The sequence below is a fragment of the Lissotriton vulgaris genome, chromosome 5 (assembly GCF_964263255.1).
Source record: "Lissotriton vulgaris chromosome 5, aLisVul1.2, whole genome shotgun sequence".
Classification (NCBI taxonomy): Eukaryota; Metazoa; Chordata; class Amphibia; order Caudata; family Salamandridae; genus Lissotriton; species Lissotriton vulgaris.
Window position 1 is genome coordinate 1,176,772,048 of NC_141693.1, and position 23,565 is coordinate 1,176,795,612.

Here is a 23,565-nt window from a genome sequence, read left to right on the forward strand (position 1 = left end):
CCAGGTCGAAGTGGTAGTGTAAACGTACACTACAGGCTGTAATGGTAAACCTGGGACATGTTTAAAGTGCTACTTTTGTGGGTGCACAGTAAGTGCTGCAGGTCCACTAATGGTATTTAATTTACAGGCCCTGGATAGATTTAGAACCATATTCTGGGGACTTATACCTAAATTAAATGAGCCAATCGGGTGTATGCCAATTTTGCCATGTTTTAGGGAGAGAGCCCAAGCACTTTAGCACTGATTAGCAGTGGTAAAGTCCACAGAGTCCTAATGCCAACAAAAATTAATTTCAGAAAACAAAATAGGTGAAGGCAAATAATTTGAGGGAAACCCAAGTCCAATAGTATAATAGGCTATATGAATTTCTACAAAGATCCAGAGCCTCATTGGCACTGTGCTATAACTAGCATGTACTATTTTATATTTTTATTTAGCTTTCTGAAATTCCTTTAGGATTTGACACCTCATTGAAATTTTGAATGTGTCATTGATGTATTTGAAATCCATTTCAACTTTATTAAAATTCTGTGCGAGCAGTAACATCTTAGTAGGCTCTGTAAAGTCACATGTGTAGACTCAGTATGTTTCATGGCATTTAAGTGTGCTCCAAGTTCTTTTATAAACTATCAAATGGAAATTGTTTCAGCGTAATCAGTCTTTCATTGCTCTTAAGGCATGTGTAGATACTGGCCCTGCGAGAGAAGCAATCCAGATGATTACTTCAGCCATTTTCTTCACTGCATTTATATGCTCCCACGTGATATAGTTAGTTGTTTTAGCGCTTCACAGAAAGAAAGATCTGTTTTGGTCTCAAAACCACTTCTTGATGCTGGTTTAGATCTCTGTTCTCTCTTGAACATGCTTTTATTCTATCATTTCTCTTATTGATAAATTAGATATAGCCTTATAAACTGCATACATATCATATACACATGTATTGTTACCATTTCAACTTACCAGTGTGCTAGGTAACATATTCAACCTAAATATCTCTTACAACCTTCCTCCTTCTGTCTGGGAGATTACTTTTAAGGTTTGATGCTAATTGTAAGAAAAAGCCGCTTTTTGATTAGTCACCTCCATTTTTTTAACTTATGCTGGTGGTTTTCTAACTCTGCGCACTGAGGCTCTGCTGACTAGGTCCCACTGCACATGCTCTTTTCCCTCAAACATGTCAAATTGCCTATATCCCATATTGGCTTACTCTACTTACCTAGAAGTCCCTCGTATATGATAGGAAAGTGTATCCAGGGCCTATAAGTTGGGCTGCAGCACACATTGTGCCACCACTAAAGTGGCAATGCAAAGCATGTCTCCAGACCTACAGTGTGGGTGTGCAGTTTTAAAATTGCTGATTCTAACTGGCTAAGTAAACTGTTTGTAAAATGAGTCACTGGGAACCAGGGACTATGCAACGCACAGCAGTCTGGCAGTTATGCCTCCAAAATTATAAGTACATTTTCAACAAACATTTATTTATATGACACATATGTTTTTTTCAATTGTTTAACATGTTTCTCAAAGATCAAAACATAACTGTTGAAAAACTCCTATTCATTAATGCATAAACTCAAGTTCAGTTAAATTATACTCAATAAATGACGTGTTCAAAAAATATTAACCAAAGCTTGAAACAACCCAATGCATTTCGGGTTCCTTATGAACCCTTCCTCAAGGGTTATAATAAAGTTTCAAAAGTTCAAATCCACCGGGATGGTTCAGATGACGTATCTACAACAAAATACATATTATCCAGAATTAAATAAATTCCATACAAATCTCATGTTTTATATTCACCTTGACCTTAAGCTCCAGGGTTTGCATTCTCCCAAATATCCACGTTAAAAAGAGAGTGATAAAAGCCTCCATGAAGAGTGAAAAGCATGATGAAGAGAAAGCTTTTGAACAATGAAGGGAACCCGTGTTTTATAAGAAACAAAGTTGAAACAAGGTGTGCAGAAATAATCACCAAACCACAGTGGGTTGTTGCAGTAAATTATTGTGATAAGGAACTGGGCATCAAGAAAAGTATGGATAAGTAAAACACACTTGTTCTTGTGAAAGAGAGTCATGCTTACAAAAGGGAATGAAGTAAATACCTTAACGTCTCAACCAGACTGAGGTGGTTAAATGGGATTCTCAATGAGCTGTGGCAGGATCTATAAACAGGATCTATGAACAAGATGAAAACCTGTTGCCCATAGTGAACACAACACCTGAAGTTCCCAGTACCTGATTATGATTATCAAAGTCTACGAACCGCTCGATATTATGAAATAGACAAAAGATATCCAAGTCTAATTAAAATCTGTCAACACGCAGGATTCCAATATCTATACAAAATTGAAATGAAAGCAACCAATGTAAAACCAACTAATCGCACCCTGACTACAAAACTAATATAGGGACCGTAGTCTCCTTCTTACCCCATATTGTAAGGCACAAGTCTTCAAAGCTGTATGGTCCCGTTCAAAACACTTCTATCGTACCCAAGGTAAACCTGAAAAAAAGTAACTATCAGGATAATCCTTTGTAATCCGACCAGTGCTCCTAAAATACCCCTCTAAAGCTTGTTAAGGCCCCGTACCTGTAAAGCGGTGTGTTGTCTAGTGGTCCCGTTTCTGCCCAACAGAATAAACTGCTCGCAGATAAACGCGGGTAATCGAAATTAAATGCTCGACGGCATACGCGTGAACACAGCTATGGAAAGAGGACTGATCACGATAATAACCTGTCCCAAGATGGCGCTCTCTAACAGAACCAATGTGTAATGAATGCAGGGTTCAAGACTAACCTGCAGGTCTAATAAAAATCGTCCGAAAACGTGAACTTTTGAAACTTTATTATAACCCCTGAGGAAGGGTTCATAAGGAACCCCAAATGCATTGGGTTGTTTCAAGATTTGGTTAATATTTTTTGAACATGTCATTTATTGAGTATAATTTAACTGAACTTGAGTTTATGCATTAATGAATAGGAGTTTTTCAACAGTTATGTTTTGATCTTTGAGAAACATGTTAAACAATTGAAAAAAACATATGCGTCATATGAATAAATGTTTGTTGAAAATGTACTTATAATTTTGGAGGCATAACTGCCAGACTAATGTGCGTTGCATAGTCCCTGGTACCCAGGGACTCATTTTACATATAGTACCTAGGGGTTGTGGTACCCTTTCCCTATGCACCGCACGCACATAATTTGATTACGCTCATCTATATAGATTGAACACATTGTGATTACATTGGTTTACGATAGGAGTGCAGACCCACCCACATTTTTTTAGTAAACTGTTTGCCATATCTAAACCATATTTTTTAATACTTATTAGTCACTCCTACCATCAGCCCTAAATGCCACTAGGGCAGGGTGCATAATATTTAAAAAGTAGGGCTTGTGTATTTTATGTTTTACATGTCCTGGCATTGAAAAGCCTCCAAAGTAATTTTTCACTTTGGCAAGGCTAGCTCCCCCATAGGGAAGCACTTGGTTACATTATAACACCTAATACTGCCTAAATTCAGTTTAGGAGTAGCTAGAAAAATACTTCAATTATTCATTTTAATCGTGATTTTAAATCCAAATTAATGGTCAGATCCTATATTACTTTTTGAAAATGACAAAGGCCAGCTATGCCTTTGTGCCAGTTTTCACTGTCAATCAGGAGCTGAATGGGTCCTTGATTAAGGGTGTGAAGTGGCTCCCACAGCTCAGACAAAGAGAGGGGTTGACCTTTCCCTGACAGGATGGCCATCTTGTGCCCAGGTGTTTAAAAAGTTCAAAGGATGCCTAACCTGCCGCTAGCAGATGTAGCTCACACTGGGCCTGCCCCCTCTATTTCCCTGCTAGCCAGCCAAGCACCACTCGCAGTGAGAGAGGAACTGCCCTCAGAACCGTTTTTGAGTGACCACAGGGGAAGGTTTGCTCATTTCCCTGGCCACATCTCTATGGTGGGCACAGAACTGCACAAGGGAAGAAGGGTTCTGCCATGTTGGTTTTAGGTTGAGAGGGGCACTGTTGTGTAGTTTACAATACAACACACAGGGAGTGCTGAAAAAGTGGATAGGGTCTGGGATTGTTTACCCCATTGGTTAAGGAGTGGCTAAGAGTTTCCCCCACCAACAGACTGGCGCTGGGTATAAAATGTGTCACCCCCATTACCCTTCCCAGAACACAGTTGGGCCTGTGGAAGACAGAAGAAGGACTGCACCTGCTCTTGTGATCTGTATGGAGAACCGTAAGGACTGGACCTGCTCCCACTTGTACCACCGACCAAGAAGTGGACTCCATGGGTCAGTTGGCTGACCTGCTTTTAAGCTACAGGGGCACAAAAGTTGATCAGGTTCCACTGGAACTGCCCTGAACCCTGCTTTTGTCTTTTGTTGTAGTAAGTCTTGGCCCTCAAGTTCTGTTCCTGAGGTCATGGAACTCTTGACTGGTATTAGAGTTAACTCCTCCTTGCCAAACTGCATAAGCTGAGACTTGGAAAGTTTTTGCCAACTTTTCTTCTAAAGAACCGCTGAGAGACTAAGACTGCTGTTGAGCCTATGCCATTGATGTCAAATCGCCTGTCAGATCCAACTGACTGGTTTGACCTGCTAAAAAGTCACTTACAGAAAAGTTTCAAAGTTTGAACATAGTAGACTTCACTGAGAGTGTCAGTAAGCCGAAACCGATTGACATGGAGACCTTCCTAGGAACAGAAGCCTGACTTGGCCCACACTGAGCTTTCCCACCTTTGTCTATGACCGCACCAGGGTGCTGCTGTTCAGCAACTTGCTCTCGGCGAACCCCGATTCGGATCCAGCTTGCAGCTTTCTCCACTGGCAACTCGTCAACAACTACCTTTTCTCCAGAAAAACGTCTAAGCCTGAAAGTAACTATTTGACTGGTAGCTACCTGGTCATCGTATCCAACCAGCTATCCATTGCGGTAGTCTTCAAAGCTTACCTTTTGCTCAGTCTTGCGTATCCATTTGCCTGTAGTTGGCTCTTTGTGCTTTTTGCTTCTAGTGTTATTTAAAACATTAAACTCATATCTTTGGTTTCCCTTATTGGATTTTTGTCATTTTGGTGACATTTTGTTCATGGACATATACTCTATTTTTAGATTCTGGGGAGGATATGCACCAGTAGGGCTAATGTGGGATGTGTGTGTGTTCAGAAATTGATGGCTAAGGACGATGTCAGAACGCCTTAACTGCATGATGAACTTCTGATACCACCATTGTATAGCATTCTGCAGGTGAACTGGGTAGAAGGTATGCTGGTGTATCAATGGCAGTGGAAGGGTGAGGGGTGTACTGGTGTTCTATATGAGACAAGTCTTATCTGTAGTGGATTCTGCATGGTTGCACATTTGCATCATTGTTTAAAATGCAATACAAATGTTATATTCTCTATTTTTATTAATCAGAGTGGGATTTTTGTTGTGTTGTTTTTTCAACTTTTAACTCTTTTGGTACTTCTAAATCCTTTACTCATTTAAGTCTGACTACTCTCTGCTCTGTGCCATAGCTATCAGCGGTTGAGACATAATTGCTTGTGTTGGACTACCATCCACCCCAACTAATAATCCACTTTCTCACAGTGATCGTTTCGAATTCTGACTAGCTGAGTTGCCATTCAACGAGACCACACATTAGTTTCTGGTTCATGTCAGCCCTAAAATTGATGGCATCACACTGTTCGTTAGTGTTGATGATAGTGCTGGTTTAAAGTGCCTGCTTGACTCCTAGTATGACAATTATCTGTCGAGTTGTGTGGCATTTAAATTTAAGCCAAAGCCAATCACCCACACACTTGTATTTGCCTTTGTTCATTTTCTGTAGGGTAGCATGGGCAGCATTACCTGCATTGCTTGGAAGGGAGACACCTTGGTGCTGGGAGATGTTGACGGAAATCTGAACTTCTGGGATCTGAAAGCCAGAGTGTCCAGGTACAGTTTGCGTGCATAGGAGACCTTCAGGTCCCTTAGTCTCTAAGGAAACAGGAGGGAATGTCTAGGCCTGCATTTGTATTTTGGTTATATGTTGTCAGCACCACTAAAGTGTTCTGAGTACCACAGTGTCGTAAAAGGGACTCATTCCCATCTTTGAACACCTTGTAACTCAAGCATTGTGTACAAATATTTAGAAATAAGGAGTGAATTGGGGAGGAACTGCTAAAGACGCTCCATGTTCCTCAATACCCACTTCTCCTTCTCTGAAGAGAGGCCTTGTATGTGTTCTCCAGCTTTCTAAAAACCTATCAGGCTTTTTCCAAATTAGCACAGACACATTGAGTAGGACCTTTAGTAATGGTATAGAATATAAGAATGAATGAGCTATTATTACTTTCATGACATACAAATGTGACTTTCCCAAAAAGAAAATGGCATCAGGATTGCTTGAAATGTAAAAATCTAAAGGAAGATAAAGTATATGAAAAAGTTGCTTGTAACACCGGTTCTCTATCAAGGATATCTTAATTAAACTCATTAACAATGAATAGCCCCATCCATATTCAGGATCCTGGTACACATTCACAAGAACAGAGAAACAACTCTCTAATTAAAAACAAATGCCAGTGAAACTTACATTTGCTTCACATGTTTTATCTCTTAAAATTAAATGTTTAGGATATATGCAAAATAAATGGTTAAATAAAAAATGCATGAAATATCTAAAAATGTAAAGCAATTGTTGCCTTTTTCATAGGTATTTGTATGTGTATTAAATGGATAATTGTTTGTCTCTTCTCTGTCTGGGTAGGTGTATGTATTATGAATTAAATTTCCTTGTTAGAGAAATACTTTTATAATGCATAAGAAGACACTGAGAATAGTAAATCTCATTCAGATGGGTTGCTTATTTCATGTAGATCTTTGACTAATTAGATAGGGAGGACAAGACCTTGAAAGGGAAGGGGTTTCTGACACCAGAGAAACCTTGTGTGATTTTAACCTGCCTCAATTGAGTTCAGAAAAAAATCACTAATCACTATGAACCCACAGCCATGTGAAAGAAAAGATGTATACTTTGACATTAAGAAAAAGAGAGGAACTGGCTCACTGGCTCCCCAATGGGAGGTTCTTGTTCAGGAAATTGTGGCTCACAGAGCTGAGAAATTCAAAACTGTGGATATACATGCTCTGAGTAGAGCTCTCCAGCTCAGGAATGAGTAACTCACTAATTCAGAAGTGGACCATCCACTGGCTCAGTAATCAGCAAGCTATTCATTGAATGGAATAGAATGCAAATACAGAAAAATAACTTTAACGGTCAGTATAGCATTGTGTAGGCTAGGCAATGTGGTCAAAGTGGACAACAGTGGTCAACATTAATCGGAGTGTACCTGGGCATGGAAATTGTAGAAATGTTGTTGATATATTTCTGTGTATTACAGACATCCTCATTCCATTCCACAAGTCCTTTTCAACTTGGTGCATTTAAATGTTTTTGAAATTTGGGGATGAATAGGAAAGGAACTCGTAAGGACATAGAGAGCAGCTCACAGACTGAGGAAAGCAAGGAATGAACTGATGGTTTGCTCAAATTGAGCATTGACGTGGAACTGCAGATAGCTGTCAAAATGAGTGGAGAGGACAGATGATTGATACAAGAACATTTAGGACAAAACGTCAGGCCAGGAAAGGGAGGGAAAGTAGGGAATGAGATCGGCTAAGAAACACATTTATAGTAACATGTGAAGTTTTAATAAGGGTGGATGAAGGCAATAGAATTTAAAACACAGTTTACATTGAAGTTTCTCCTGACAGCGGAAAGTATGGTGACTGATAAACTGGACACTACATGCAATATGACCGATGTAAAGCCTTTTGGGAACTGTAAGGACGTACCACTCTACACTTCATCCTTGTGAAAATAAGGCAAAAGCAAATTAGCACTACAAAAATCATAAGCGTCTGCAAAGTATCTTTAAAAACATTAAATGAGCAGCATTTAGCCTACGGCAGGAAAGCTGTGTCACTGCAGAGGTCAAACGTTGGCTCTCTGGGCAGGGTGGATAAGTGTCCAGCAAGCATTTATGGGTAGGTGCGTGGACTTATAACCAGTGTTACGTCTCTCAATAAGACCCCCTGAACCAACTCTAAAGGAATCGTTACGAGTGGCCCTGTTATTTCTCTACCTCGGTATTTCTGTTACCGGGGATTCCAGTAGTTCATGTGGTGGTACAATTACGGGATTAGGTGTTTTGAGAAAATATAGTGGGAATCCACACCTAATCCCAAATAGTTTTCCCTGTTGTTTCACCCGACGAAAAATCTTTGTGTGGACCACCGGGAACATATAACTATGAGGAAGCCGGTAGCTGCTGTTAATGGCGCCAGCAGATTAAGAGGCTACTCAATGAATCAATCAAGAGGCTACTCGTAATGTGGGCTCTAGTGTTCAGAGTTTAGTGGCAGCTTGCTTCTCTATGACTTGCTTTGCCTTTCTGCTGTGGCTTCAGCCCACTGCCATACTCCCACACAGCTCTAGACTGCTCCAGCAGCTGTAATCTTCTGACAATGGCTGCAGATGCCCCTGGTATATTTCGCCTTAATCATCATACTATGTGGCATCGGTGCTGCACCGGCCGCTTCTTATACTGAACTCTAGTGACGCCAACATCATCTCTTCAGTTACTTCTTAATGTCACATGCCAGATGCAGAGTTGAGCCTTGATGTGCCGAAAGCAGAGGGGAGGACTCAACCTGTACCGCTTTCGCTGAGCAGCTGCTTCCAAGCATTCCCGCTCACCCTTGGACCACCTCTCCAACACGTCAGCTGTAAGGAGAATCTTTGAGCATTCCTGAAACCAGCACTTAATTTTTCATTGAGGATTTCTTGGCCAGTTAAGCTCCTAATAAACTATGAAATATTTCATGATGGTTTTCAACGATCAAAGAGCAGCCTGATATTGTTGGGATTGAGTTCTCATGGAGCAGAAGGGGAACCAGCTTCTTTCCCTGAGCACCTGCAGGCAAATTAAAGAAAGGTAGATAGGGGAAGAGCTGATGCAAGCATCTGTTCTTGCAGAATTGTGTTTCTGGCCTTCCCAAGTGCTAGGCCTGGTGAAAGAAGTCTGTGCAAGAAAGCTGGAGGTGGGACAAGTACTAGAAGCAGTGGGACCAGAGAAGATCAAATGCTGTTTACTGGATTTTCATGAGGAGCTCCTGAAAGAAGCCATTATTTTTAAATGCATTGAATGTATGGAGTAGCTTTATATCCTTGTGTAGCTATAATGGGTAAAGAGGAAACACCCTGCTGGAATGGTTGCTAGGAATCCATCTGCTTTGAACACAATAGACTTTGCATCAAACATGATGCCAAGCCCTGCAACATATGCTCTATGGTGTATTCAAAGGCAATCAGGGAGTGGCAAGCCAAGCTCTATGTCTCTGAACATTAAAAGAGAGTTTGGTCCCGGTCCAACGTATAAGGTCATTCCTCTTTCAAGTCCTATTCGCCTTCCTTGAGTAAGTCCAGGGTCAAATTGAAAGCCAACTCTAAATGCAAACATAACAAGTCACAGCAGGGTTGTATGAATCCTCAGCACTCCTGCTTTCAGGAGTAGTCCATAGTCTGTGATCTAAGGGCGTGATTCCAGCGTCAACATCGGATGGTGCTGATTGCCCTGAATCCGAATTTCCCAGGCCATTGTGAACTCCAAAACAGGTTTATCCTGTTCTGCAACTCTTTTTAAAGTCGTTGAGAGTTCCTCTGTTACGCATCTGAGCCTGATGGACTAGTCACTGCCTCCAGTTGGACTTCCATGCTTTCCCAACACTCACTGACCCAACTCAGCCTTAGCTCGGACCGCTACTGACTTCAAGCCGTGCCTCAACACCCTTGCTTCATTCCCTGCCCATTATCTGAATACAGTGCCAGCCGCAGCTCCCGAGGTGCCTTTTCTGGAATTTGTCCTGACTCCGCCAGTTGATCTGGTACTGGCTTTGGTGAGAACTCGCTCTTTGTTGCACTGTGAAATCTCTACGTTCCAACCTCTGCTTAAGAATGAGTCCCCCACTCTCCTGCACACCAGCATTAGGAGATTAGAGGTCATTTATACTTCATGTCTTCCAGGAATTTAGCTGGTTCCCTACAATGAGAATATTGATGAAGAGGCAGGCAGCTTACTGCCCCCTCATTAGAATGATGTTGGCCTGTATGTCAACCTTCAAAATGTCAGTGGCTTATCACTCAGCTGAGACCAATCTGAATTCGACCATGGGAAACTGTTTTTCCCAGAGTGGCGGCAATGTCTTGGATGTGCAGCTGCCCATCGTGGAGAGTAAAGCCTGTTGATTAAAATCCCGAAGCCTGGGCCATCTACCTCTGAACCTTTGCTGCTGTTTAACAACGCCCTGACAGAGACACTCATGATGATCTTCCATTTCTTTATTCCATTGTACATATGTGGGGATCAAGCGCGACTACCATTTAATCTCTAACCATCTGTTTACCAATAGAAGACCCAGCAACACAAATCTGTAGTAGACCTACGGTTAGGGATTACGAGGCAGTGCCTGACAGTATTAACTATGTATATACCAGTCACCTTGTGTAAGCAGCGCATGATGGTTTCCCAATAGAGCACCAGCGCCTCGTGCAATTCCAGGTCATGAGCAAAAAATCTGCTCCTTCCACACCACATATGTGCAGATGTCTGGTCGGGTCTGGTCTAGTAAATCCTATACAGTCTCTCCGGTGAGAAGTAGGCACGATGCAAGACATAAAAGTGTCATTGCATGAGATTCCCCGCACTACTGCACAGGCTATATGCCATGGGTCGGGTCGGTGAGGTCACTGTCCCATCCTTATGTTTTTTGGAGTGAAACCGTGGGTCTATTTCGATTTAGTGCCCTGTGTAGCCCGGATACCAGTATACGAGGCAATCTCATGTTCAGTAGCAACTCCAACGTCTACGAGTGGTCAGTGGTTTGTAGAAAGCATGTCTAGATTTCACTGGTAGTCTGGGTTAATTTGGCGAATTGTTGAAACTGACCGGGGCTGATTCAGGTTGACAGCTTTAGTCAGTAGGCCACCACTCCTCCCATGCGTCTGCTTATTCTTCTTCCTCTTCGCCTCCAGTTTGCATTAGTTCTGATTCAGAGAAGAGGCACCAGTTATACTTAATTTACAACATTCACTAACAATGCGTTTGTATTCGCTCACTCCTTGGATTGTGTTAGAGGGCATGTAACATTTGCAGTCATCCGTCCTTCCAGTATGAGACTGTGTCACCAGCATGTGACATGTACATATCTAAATCATTTACGCATCATGCGGTGGTATACGGTAAATAATTTAGCATTCTCTGAAATTCATCTTTCCATTATAAGATCGTAAGACTGTGTACGACAATGACAGTCATAAATTATTAATACTGTAGGCGGCCAGAGTGCAGAGCCATAAATTCATAATTCTGGCATTGCTGCTGCTGTTCTACCACGTCAACCTGTGGTGAATAATTGAGTCTTTAACGACTCTCCTAATCGAAATTGAGGTCGTGTGATCCTCTGTGTTGCATTCAAAGACAGGCTTCCCGCCTAACAAGCCAACCGTGCCTAACTATGAATGGGAGCTGTGGCTGCTGTGCAAGAGGGGGCCAGAGACGATATGTATAGCCAGAGTGCTAACAAGATCTTAGACTGGGCAAGAAACGAGCGACATTGACAGTGTGGGCAGTGTTTCCCCAATGTCCTACCAACCTTTGCACCGCCTTCTGGATCAGTTGTATGTTTTTATTTTTGACCATGTGTGCTTTGGAAGAGCAGGTTATCTAAAACTGTTCTGCATTTGACTGTAGTGCAAACATCTGCATCATGACTAGCGGAAGGGAGCTCTTTGGAGAATCCAGTATATATAGTCCAGGCTGTGTATTGCTTGTTGCAGATGGCAAAGAAGCCACCAGCAAGTCACTTCAGCATGCTGTTCGTCTTGGTGTTGTAATGAACCCAAATGCACTTGATGAATACTGTAGCTGAACGTCATTTCTGATGATCGCGAAACAACTAGGGCAGGCATACTGATAGTCTGGTTTTCAGTAGCCTCCGTATTTTATGAGTCACTTTTCTGGCCTCTTGTCACACCTGATTGCTATCTTCTGACTTTGCATTGGCCTACCCGTTTTTGCTCTTTTAGGCAGGAACAGGCTTATGAAGAAGGATGACCAACCAGAGTCAATGGAATAGATACCTGGCGCCAAGGAGCCGGCCTCACTCTTGTTTACTTTCAGTCTTAGGATGAAAGTGACAATCTACTGGTCAAAGCTGCTAAGGCACTATGTTTACCTGCAAGTGAAATCAATAAAATGGCCCTTGAAACGTACTATTGATCTTCTCTTACAAAGAGGTTATTTTACACCAGCTTCTGAATTGCACAGATTTGGATTGATGCTTAGCCCTGCAGTAGTAGTCTGTGACTGAAAACGATCATGTTTGTAACACCTTAGCAACTTTCACGCGATCCAGTGAATTGTATTGTACATTCCAATGCATCTACTACTTCACGAATGGCATTGTTTGTAAACGCGGTCATAGTAAAGTAATTTTAAATTAGATTGCTTTGACCAAGCCATGGTTGTTGGAAAATTGGATGCAGCGCAGATCCCACTGAGGTTAAAAATAGAAATTCTGGTTTTATAATCCTGTCAGGATGCATCGCAAGATATCATTCAGGTTTCACACCAAACATTTAACACTACACTGTAATTGACAGATCTCCTTCCTTGCCATTACTCAAGACATCAGGGCACTAGGGTGCATCGGTATATTTCTGGAACACAACTTTTTTTTAAATGGGAAAGCTACAGTAGAAGCTTGATTGTAAACATGGGGTACTGTTTGTCTTCCCTAGGGGGATCCCCACACACCGAAGCTGGGTGAGAAAGATCCGCTTTGCTCCTGGAAAGGGGAACCAGAAGCTGATTGTGATGTACAATGATGGGGCTGAGGTGTGGGACACAAAAGAGGTAGGAACAATGCTCTCATTTGCAATATCAATGCAGGAGATATTTTTCATTTCTTTTGTAAGGAAGCTGTGTCTAGCGCCCCGAATTACAGCTAACTTTACTTAATTTTGCAATAGGTATCATTACTCCACAGTTTATAGGCTGCCTCACAGAAGCAGATGACTAGTGACATATATCACGTGTTTACTGACCACTAAATACACCTGGTTTGGACATTTATTTCTGTCTCCATTAATCAGCCGTCTATCTACACTAGTGCATCAGTCAGCTTATTACCACAACAGGGGGCAGTAACTGTAGCTCCTTACTTCAGCGGGCACTGGTGCACACTCTCATCATTGCATTCACAAATAGATCCTTTTTGTAAGCTGATAATGCTTTTATTTGAAGACCCAGATGGTGAGCAGTTTGCGGAGTGGTCGAAATGTGAACTTCCGCATCCTGGATGTGGACTGGTGCACCTCCGACAAAGTGATCCTGGCCTGCGACGATGGCTGCATCCGAATCCTCGAGATGTCCATGAAATCAGCATGCTTTAGAATGGACGAGCAAGAGCTGACAGGTACGAAGACTGAATCCCAGCAGCTTGTCTAATGCCTGTTAATGTTTCTCTACCCTGGCTGAACACCATTATTGTATAACATGGTTCAGTTAGAAATTATCTTTCTTGGTCTTTCATAGTGAAGCTCCTGCGCCCTAAGCCAAGAAGGAACAACAACCAGGCTACCAATATTGACACTTCCATTGTCTCTACTTTTGTGGGTTGCGTGGGCATTCATTGCCAATAGAAACTGCAAGATTGTTATGCCTTATTTCATCTTTATCTCAGCAGTTGAGCTTTTAGGCTGGAAATCTCTACACAATGGAACTTTAGAACAATCGTGAGACCTTTTGGCAAATGGTATCTATAGAACACACGATAGGCCATGTCCTTGATTCTGAAATCCCAGCAATAGCTGAACTGTGGATATACTGAAGAGTTGCGATGAAATGTCAGCAGTGTCTACTGGAAGGACCACCACCAGTTGTGTGACATTAAGCTCTTCTTGATAGATCTTCTTGATAGCTTTATTTCTCGTGAGCTTAGATAGGTATGCACATTCCATGGCATCATCTCTTTAGCTTGTTTTTAAGCTTCTTATAAGACTTGAATGATTGTCTGCTAAATTTTTTCCTTTTTCGTAGTCTGGCTTAAAAACTGAAAAAATCAGTTCTGCTTACATGAGGCCTCAAGCAATGTTATTCACTCAGCAATAACCCTGGGAGTAGTTTGCATTGTAACACTACTCGTAGCTCCGCGGAGTGCACTTTGCACTACGCGAGCTACGCCTAGCTGCGCGAACTGCATAGTGCACTGTGCAAAACGCTGTTCGCACTGATTGCACAGTGCCGGGTGCTTGTCCCCACTGTGCAATCAGTGCAAACCGCATCTTGCACAGTGCAGGCGGTCGTTTTCTGCCACTCAAGTAGATTCCTACTCGAGCAGCAGCTTTCTCAACGCGGACTGTAGTTTCTCATCGCGAGCATACGTGACCACTCATAATGAGAAACCTGACCTCCCTGCGTTGAGAACCTCGCCGGGAGGTTTAGTTTCCACGCTCGCAAATCGGCAACTTGATGTTGCTGATCGCGAATGAGGAAAAAGTCTAGCCGGATGTCATTTTGGTCACCAACTTGACGTTGAGGACCGCGAGCAAGCAAAAAATGACCACTACGCTACGCGTGTTTGCACTGTGCTACGTGCAATTCACGTAGTGTGAAGTAGCGCAAACTACCCAAGCGTAGTGTAGTACTTCGCCCAGGGTTAGTCAGCAATTATACGCTCTACTTTATTTGAAACAAAATCTGTAGAGGCACCCTCCATAGGCATGCTCTCTCCATTTGCACATATGTCCGATGGTGACTACTTTTCAAATGTTGTTCACACTTGTTATTGCCTTGGTATAAGCTATTGTCTATGGTAATACCCAGAAGGCTTGCTTATTACCTAATGAAGCACTTGTGTACCTTATCTCCAGATGTAGTGGACTGCTTCCTCAGACAGAAGACTTTTCTTCCTACTTCATCCTAGGGTCTCTAAATTCGTAATTATTCCAACCAGGAGCTCAGCTTGCAGTTACGAGTTAGATTTGAAACTGCAGAACCCTGATTTTTATGAGCATAGCTGGCAAAAGCTGGAATACATATTTGCAAATAAGTTGCCCCAAAACGCTGAGGATACAATTCTGTGCACCTAATAGGTTGTTACAACTTGAGAAGTACTGAGCTCGGACATGAAGAACGCACGTCCTCTTGTATGGTGCAGACTGAGCCGCAGTTGGAGTATGGAATTCAGCATGTGGTGGATCAGGGTATCACTACCTGTACCCAGTGAAAACACTACACCCAGAATCACATGGCAGCAGGACAGCGGCGATCCTTTAACACAGATTGCATTCGGAGCGGACCTGGTTTCTGTCACTGTGTGACACAGAAGTTGCCAGAGAGTTGGTCATATGGAGAGGGCTTAACATGACAGCATTATCCTGACATGGCATTTGGAAGTGGGAGACAAAGCATTAGGGTCTAAATGCTCCAGAGTCTAGCAGTGGATACTTGATCACGTCATTTGGAGGTGTGCCAAGTGGCATGGTGCAATAGATTGTGAGCCCAAGCATAGGGAAACATGGAAGCCACAAACATTTAACATTTGTCAACTGCATATCTGTTTGAACGCATATGCACCATTATGCTGAAAGCTGGTAGAAGGTCTAAAGGCTGCACAGGTGTTGGGGGGGATACCTGATGCAGTAAAAACCTTTGCCATGAATAAGATAAGAACAGAACATAGGATAGCCAATCTAAACGTTCTGTTAATACAACCTGATACAAGAAAACAGCAGTCGCAGCTAGTTATTGGCTCGATTCTTGCAATTCACTTTACAGTGGCATATCCCAAAAAATAACTACACTACACTTCAGGCCACTTAGAATCAGTCTGCTAGTGCAGTTGTCTAACAATATACACCAGCCAAACCTATTTTTTCTAAGCTTTGTTGGCTTCCTTTGCAAAAATCATCATCTTCAAATCTTTTGTCTTGTCCACAGATGTAAGGATGTCTCTGCACCTAATTCTTTCATAACAGATTCAATTTGTAAAAACCTACGCAACATCTTCGTTTTTCTCAAGCAGATCTTCTGCCAGTCCCTAGATCTAGAAAAGCTCCCACCAGTGACAAATGCTGTACTGTCCTGGCCTCCAGATCTTGGAATTAGCTTTCTACTGAGCTGAAACTGATACTTCCTCACTTTTTGCTCCAAAAAAAGAATTAAAATCGATGGGCCAGATGTATCAAGCGTTTTCCCGTTCGCAAACGGGAATGGGAAAAAGCTTTTTGAAATGTATCGTCCCAAAAAGGATTTGCAAAATAGCTAATCGCAATTTTTGCGATTTCCTATTTTGTGAATGCATTTAGGGAATCGCAATTTGCAATTCCTTAAATGCAATGCAGGAAGCAAGAAAAATGTTTGACCTAACTTTACGGAATCGCAAATTACCACCAACTTTTAGTTAGTGGTAATTTGAAAATTCCTTTAAAAATTAACTTTTTAGCATTTGTCTGTGTGCTACATGTGCACACATGCATATTTCAGGGGTGCAACAGGGTGTCCTATTGGCACCCTTGAAATTGCATGCAGAATTTGCGAGTACGTATTTGGTGCTTGGAAATTACGAATGCAATCCTATTTATTCTTATGGGCCTCAAGGCCCATAGGCATGAATGGGAAGGTATTGCTTAATAGCGAATCGTAATTTGCAATTCGCTATTAAGGAATACGTAGAATTCACAATTTTATTTGCAAATCCTACATACATTGCATTTTGCGATTCTTAAATAGCGAATCAGTAAAATTCACTATTTAAGTTTCGCAAAAGCAATTCTTGATACATCTGGCCTTGTATCTTTTAATCATAATACTTCTACCAACCTCTTCGTCTAAGGCTTCAGTGCCAAGAGACATTCGGGTGCACGCAACTCTCTATAAATATTCCTTGACATAACAAAAACAACTTGTAAATTGGCTAAATTGCCCCATGGTGGATATCCTTGTGTGAAGGATCAGACCGCGTTTGCTCATTTGTTTTTAGTTTGAAGGTAAGTCTGGAAGATCATGAGCATTTGGTGCCTTACACTGCATGGAATATTTTTTATGAATCATCTTAAATGATGTGAGTCTGCATCAGGCAAATAATCCACAGAAATCCTACTTGACTCCTCTCTTAATCAAAGTGTTAGTTGCTGTACCTGGACAAGGTGGTGCCCCCATTTTTAGGTTTTGCCTGGCGAAAAGATGCGCTCTGCGCATCTTTTTCGCGCAGGCGAAAACCTAATGAGAACTGTAGTGTGGTTTGGAACGGCCCCGTCATTTATTGGCTAGCTCCATAAATGGAGCCTAGCCATTGGACGATGGGCCTGTCCGTCAATGCCGGACCAGATTCGGGGGCGTTCCCGAGATTCTTTGGCTTTTGCCGACGTCACGCGACGTCAGCCAAAAGCCAGGAACGCCCCCGAATCTGGTCCGGCATTGCCGGCACCTCCCTTGCTGCTCGGGACGGGTCTCCCTATTTGTTCCTAGCTGCCCAGGTCTGGAGGTGAGTGACCCTCCCCCTCCCTCCCTCCCTTCCTCCCCCCCCCCCCCCTCCCTCCCTTCCTCCCTTCCTGCTCGATCCCCGCCTGGGGGTTTCTTCGGGCCTTGAGGGTGACCCGGAAGTGACTAGCCGGCCGGCCAATCCTAGCGCGTCCGGCCGGAAGTGCCCGCCCCCCGCCGCCCGGGGGAAGAAGGAAGACGGCGGCCCAGAAGAAGTATGGCGGCCCACGCGGGGCTCCCGTGGCCTGCCTGGAGGGAGCCCCGGAAGAAGCGGAGGACGTTGCCGGTCTCCCATGCTGAAGAGGGAGACCGGAGAAGTGCTCAACAGATTGCCGCCGTCGCAAGGAGCCCCCGCCAGGACGGCGGCCCAGGACAAGAAGTATGGCGGTAAATGCTCCACTGGGGCACATTTGGAATGCATGCACCGGGCGGGGGGTGCCTTCAGACCGGGAAGAGGTTCATTTGGAAGGGTGGCGGATCGACAGAGAGGCACAGAATGGGTGGTGCAGAAGAGATGACGGGTGCAGGAGGGAAGTTAGAGAGGTACACAGAGGAGCTGATGGTGTTTCTTTTTTACGGTGGTTATTGTTGCTTATTGACTTTTAAAGGACAGGTGATGTTTGAAATGACAGATGCGCAACTTGTTTTTCTTCTCCCGAGGGCTCATGCACTTTATCACGCAAGCTGGCAAGCGAAATCTGCGTGATTAAAGCCGGGCTATCAAAATGAGCAGTACCAGCCCACGGGCTGCACCACTTTGACATTTTCACTGCCTGCTGCTGAGAAATGGTGGGGCTGGAGGGTGCAGCGACGGAAATAGGAAGATCAAATATGCAGCGGCTGTTGCTGAACCCAGAGTAGCGCGGGGCTCTCGAAGGTGCGTTCAGCGTGCCACGGTAAACCTCGTTTTCAGGATGTGGGCAAAGGTAACCATTTACAATCATACGCTTCACAACAGAATTCTAACCTACCCGCGAGTAAATAAACCAACTGCAGGAAAAAAACGAAAGTAGAGTTCTGTCAGCACATGGAAGGGTTCTACTCCGTGCTTGACACCTGCCTTTATTTTAAATGCTGCCTTGCCTTCCTGGTGTGGGGTCTCGGTGGCACAGCCCATCTCCCAGTATACTCTTCGATGTTTACATGAATGCTGCGAATATTGAAAGGGAAAATAAGCTTGTAGGTTGCATCATACGTACATTTTAACTGAGGACGTATTTTGCCGCCCTTTTTAATGAGCTATTGAGCTATTGAGAGTGCGTATGAGTCTCTCACTTGGTCGGATCAAGGGCCTCTCTATAAAATGACGGGCACTTTCCTTGTGCCTTTTGGAAGGCTGCTGTTGAAGATGTGGATTAAAGGCTGCATGTCCTAGGCAATGCTCTCTGGTATCACTAAAGTCATGCCACTTGGTGCTATTGTATTGCCCCTAATTTTTAAATGCTGCCACTTTGGATATCGAGGGGTAACCCTGGACTCCAATTTTACCTGGAAAGCCCAACTGGAAAAATGCAAGATGATGTTTAGCCAGAACACAAAACCCATTCTTAGAGAGCAAGGTCAAAGTACAAGTAAGGCCGTGTCTCCTGCAGTTGAACTTTTTAAATTTAAGGTTCAACCTGCAGTGCTATACAGCTCAGAAATCTGGGGCCCAGGGTCCAAAGATACCTTTAGGGTCTTGGACAACAACTTCTTGCGAAGTCTGGTCAGAATCCCTAGAAGTACTCCGTTGGTCCCACTTCAGCTCGATCTAAATTTCCGTAGAACGGACCACCATATCATTCTACGTCCTTTACTGTTATGGATCAGGCTGTGGCGTGTACCTGAACTGCAAGTATACAAGGATGGGTTAATAGAAATCATGGAGCTTGACAGCTTCAAGGTGATATCCTGGTTTAAACATGTTAAATTCTGGCTTACCCTGCTAGGTCTGTCGCATTACTGGGAACATTCTGATTTACTTCCATCTCAATCAAAAACTATGGTAAAAAAGTGCTTTTGGTCGTATATTACTGACATGATCAAAAACGCTTCTTCTAGTGGGTCACTTGTAACAAGGTTTCTAACCTTTAAAGATGATCCATTCTTCGAGACCTTTCTCGATGAAATAGAACCACCCTTAGCAAAGACCTTATTTCTGAAATTCAGATATGGAAATCTTCAAATCGGTTCAACACTGGCTCGTTGGTCTGGTGGTGTAAACTCGGAGAATCATGTAGAAGATGAATTATGTACCATATGTGGATGTAATCAAAAAGAAAATGAAGTACATATCCTCTTCTTCTGCCCAGCATATGCCCAGGCTAGAAAAAGATGGATTAAACCAATATGTTTAACATTAGGTGTAAGATCATGTTCCCAGGCTTTAAGGATTCTTCTGTCCAACACTAGCCAACCTATTGTATTTAGTGTAAGCAGATTCTTGTACAGTATCTTTTTCCAAAGAAGAAAGTTGGGTTACAAATTGTAAAATGTTGATATGCCAAAATTGCCGTTTAGTATTAATTGAGGGATAATTAATGAAATTCTATTCCTGCTGCCCATAATTGTTCTCACCAAGTATTATGGATGTTTTAAATATCTTGACTCTCAACTCTAGAATCGACATGAAAATCGAATGTATTTATATAGCATGTTGTGCATTTTAAAAAGAAACGTTTTATTGTATTAATGTATTTGTTCTTTTATGGTATTCATGCCGAAATAAAGATTGAAAGAAATGCTGCCTTGCCTTCCTGGTGTGGGGTCTCGGTGGCACAGCCCATCTCCCAGTATACTCTTCGATGTTTACATGAATGCTGCGAATATTGAAAGGGAAAATAAGCTTGTAGGTTGCATCATACGTACATTTTACCTGAGGACGTATTTTGCCGCCCTTTTTAATGAGCTATTGAGAGTGCGTATGAGTCTCTCACTTGGTCGGATCAAGGGCCTCTCTATAAAATGACGGGCACTTTCCTTGTGCCTTTTGGAAGGCTGCTGTTGAAGATGTGGATTAAAGGCTGCATGTCCTAGGCAATGCTCTCTGGTATCACTAAAGTCATGCCACTTGGTGCTATTGTATTGCCCCTAATCAAAATAAGTAATTGTATTGGGGGGCCGGGGTGGGGCTGCTGCCGGGTTGTAAGATAGCTGTGAATCTCTGGAGTCCTGGTGTGTCTCAATTCGCCAAGGTGCTGGCCCTAAGCTGATGCCCAGCCTGATCCACCAGAGTCTTTGTGACTCACTCAGACCAGCATCAGAACCAACATTTCAGGGAGAGAGACAGAGTGCCTGAAAGGTGCAACCATGTCCCTTAAGTGGAACCTGATGCCAGAAATGCATTGATAGACGGTGGCTTGGTGAAGCAAGGGTGAAGTCTGCTGCTGAGACTAAGGTGGAGCAGGCGTGCTAGGTATACTTTCCTGTTTGTTTGGGTCCTGTTTGTGTGACGGACAGCTACCTGCAAAAGATGGTAGGAGGCCTGGGCTTGCTAAGACTCAAAGAGATAATGCCACACTGCCTGCCCTCTCCCAGCCTGCCCTCTCCCAGCCTGCCCACTCCCAGCCTGCCCTCTCCCAGCCTGTCCTCTCGCAGCCTGTCCTCTCGCAGCCTGTCCTCTCGCAGCCTGTCCTCTCCCGGCCTGCCCACTCCCAGCCTGCCCTCTCCCAGCCTGCCCTCTCCTAGCCTGTCCCCTCCCTGCCCTTTCCCAGCCTGTCCCCTCCCTGCCCTTTCCCAGCCTGTCCTCTTCCAGCCTGTCCACTTCCAGCCTGTCCTCTCGCAGCCTGTCCTCTCGCAGCCTGTCCTCTCGCAGCCTGTCCTCTCGCAGCCTGTCCTCTCGCAGCCTGCCCACTCCCAGCCTGCCCTCTCCCAGCCTGCCCTCTCCCAGCCTGCCCTCTCCCAGCCTGTCCTCTCCCAGCCTGTTCTCTCCTAGCCTGTCCTCTCCTAGCCTGTCCTCTCCTAGCCTGCCCTCTCGCAACCTGTCCTCTCCCGGCCTGCTCACTCCCAGCCTGCCCTCTCCCAGCCTGTCCCCTCCCTGCCCTTTCCCAGCCTGTCCTCTTCCAGCCTGCCCTCTCCCAGCCTGTCCCCTCCATGACCTTTCCCAGCCTGTCCTCTCCCAGCTTGTCCACTTCCAGCCTGCCCTCTCCCAACCTGCCCTCTCCCAACCTGCCCTCTCCCAGCCTGCCCTCTCCCAGCCTGTCCTCTCCCAGCCTGTCCTCTCGCAGCCTGCCCTCTCGCAGCCTGCCCTCTCGCAGCCTGCCCTCTCGCAGCCTGCCCTCTCACAGCCTGCCCACTCCCAGCCTGCCCACTCCCAGCCTGCCCACTCCCAGCCTGCCCACTCCCAGCCTGCCCACTCCCAGCCTGCCCACTCCCAGCCTGCCCTCTCGCAGCCTGCCCTCTCGCAGCCTGCCCTCTCGCAGCCTGTCCTCTCCCGGCCTGCCCACTCCCAGCCTGCCCTCTCCCAGCCTGTCCCCTCCCTGCCCTTTCCCAGCCAGTCCACTTCCAGCCTGCCCTCTCCCAGCCTGTCCCCTCCATGACCTTTCCCAGCCTGTCCTCTCCCAGCTTGTCCACTTCCAGCCTGCCCTCTCCCAACCTGCCCTCTCCCAGCCTGTCCCCTCCCTGCCCTCTCCCAGCCTGCCCTCTCCCAGCCTGTCCCCTCCCTGCCCTCTCCCAGCCTGTCCTCTCCCTGCCTGTTGTCGTGTCCCGGCGGCAGCAGGCAGCAGGCAAGAGCGTGCACTGCGTCCCCGAAGTAACAGCCCTAAAGCAAGCAAGAAGTACGCCCCACTCCCACCAATCCCTGTTAGGTAGTGGAAACTGTCCAAACTGGGGTGCAGACAGCCCCTCTCACCTTTCGGCCTGGTACCACTGCACCAGCCGCACTACTTCCCTACTGACCGTTCTCCACTTCAGCCCCGTCTAAATTACAATTCCTGCTTGTGAACTTTTTGCCTGCTTGTGCTTGTTTTCGTGACCCTGTTGCCTGCTTGTGCCTCCGTGTGCCCCTGTTGCCTGCTTGTGCCTCCGTGTACCCCTGTTGCCTGCTTGTGCCTCCGTTTTCGTGCCCCTGTCGCCTGCTTGTGCCTCAGTTTTCGTGCCCCTGTCGCCTGCTTGTGCCTCAGTTTTCGTGCCCCTGTCGCCTGCATGTGCCTCCGTGTGCCCCTGTTGCCTGCTTGTGCCTCCGTGTGCCCCTGTTGCCTGCTTGTACCTCCGTGTGCCCCTGTTGCCTGCTTGTGCCTCCGTGTGCCCCTGTTGCCTGCTTGTGCCTCCGTGTGCCCCTGTTGCCTGCTTGTGCCTCCGTGTGCCCCTGTTGCCTGCTTGTGCCTCCGTGTGCCCCTGTTGCCTGCTTGTGCCTCCGTGTGCCCCTGTTGCCTGCTTGTGCTGTGTGGGTGTGTGTGGAAGGCTCTGTGTGGGTGTGTGGAGGGCTCTGTGTGGCTGTGTGTGTGGGGAGCTTTGTGTGGCTGTGTGTGTGGGGGGCTTTGTGTGTGTGTGGGGGGCTCTGTGTGGCTGTGTGTGTGGGGGGCTCTGTGTGGCTGTGTGTGTGGGGGGCTCTGTGTGGGTGTGTGTGGGGGGGGGCTCTGTGTGTGTTTGTGTGTGTCATTTGCGAGAGATAAAGCTAGTGGCATTGTAAATGACAATGCCATTTATTTATGTTAAAAAAAACATAAATAAAAATAATGTCAAGAGCAATGCCAATAGCTCTAACTTTAACAAAGGCAAAACCATTGCATTGTAAATGCATGTTGATTTAAGGTGAACATGCAAAGCCACTGCTGGAAGTAACGTGTAGAATAGGGTGAATATACTAGGTGCCCATCTGATTTGAAGTTCTAATCCCATAAAAAGCCTTAAGGCTAAGTTTACTTTATAAGTTTCCATGTACAGTTCTTCGTTTGGTAGTACGGTCACATTATTGTTACCCTCCTCATCGCCTTGCATTTAGGGACTTTCACCAGTGTCTTCGTTTCAACATTCGATTATGTAGGATCAATAGGGC

At 44.9% G+C, this 23,565-nt stretch overlaps 1 protein-coding gene across 1 annotated transcript in view; it reads left to right on the plus strand.

Moving 5' to 3' along the window:
• WDR11 (WD repeat domain 11) overlaps positions 1-23,565 on the plus strand; it is a 635,868-nt gene that overhangs the window by 429,714 nt on the left and 182,589 nt on the right. The window contains exons 17-19 of the mRNA XM_086922941.1: positions 5,834-5,940; positions 12,848-12,962; positions 13,353-13,524. Of these exons, the coding sequence (XP_086779067.1) occupies positions 5,834-5,940; positions 12,848-12,962; positions 13,353-13,524 (394 nt within the window). The remainder of the gene's footprint in view (positions 1-5,833; positions 5,941-12,847; positions 12,963-13,352; positions 13,525-23,565) is intronic.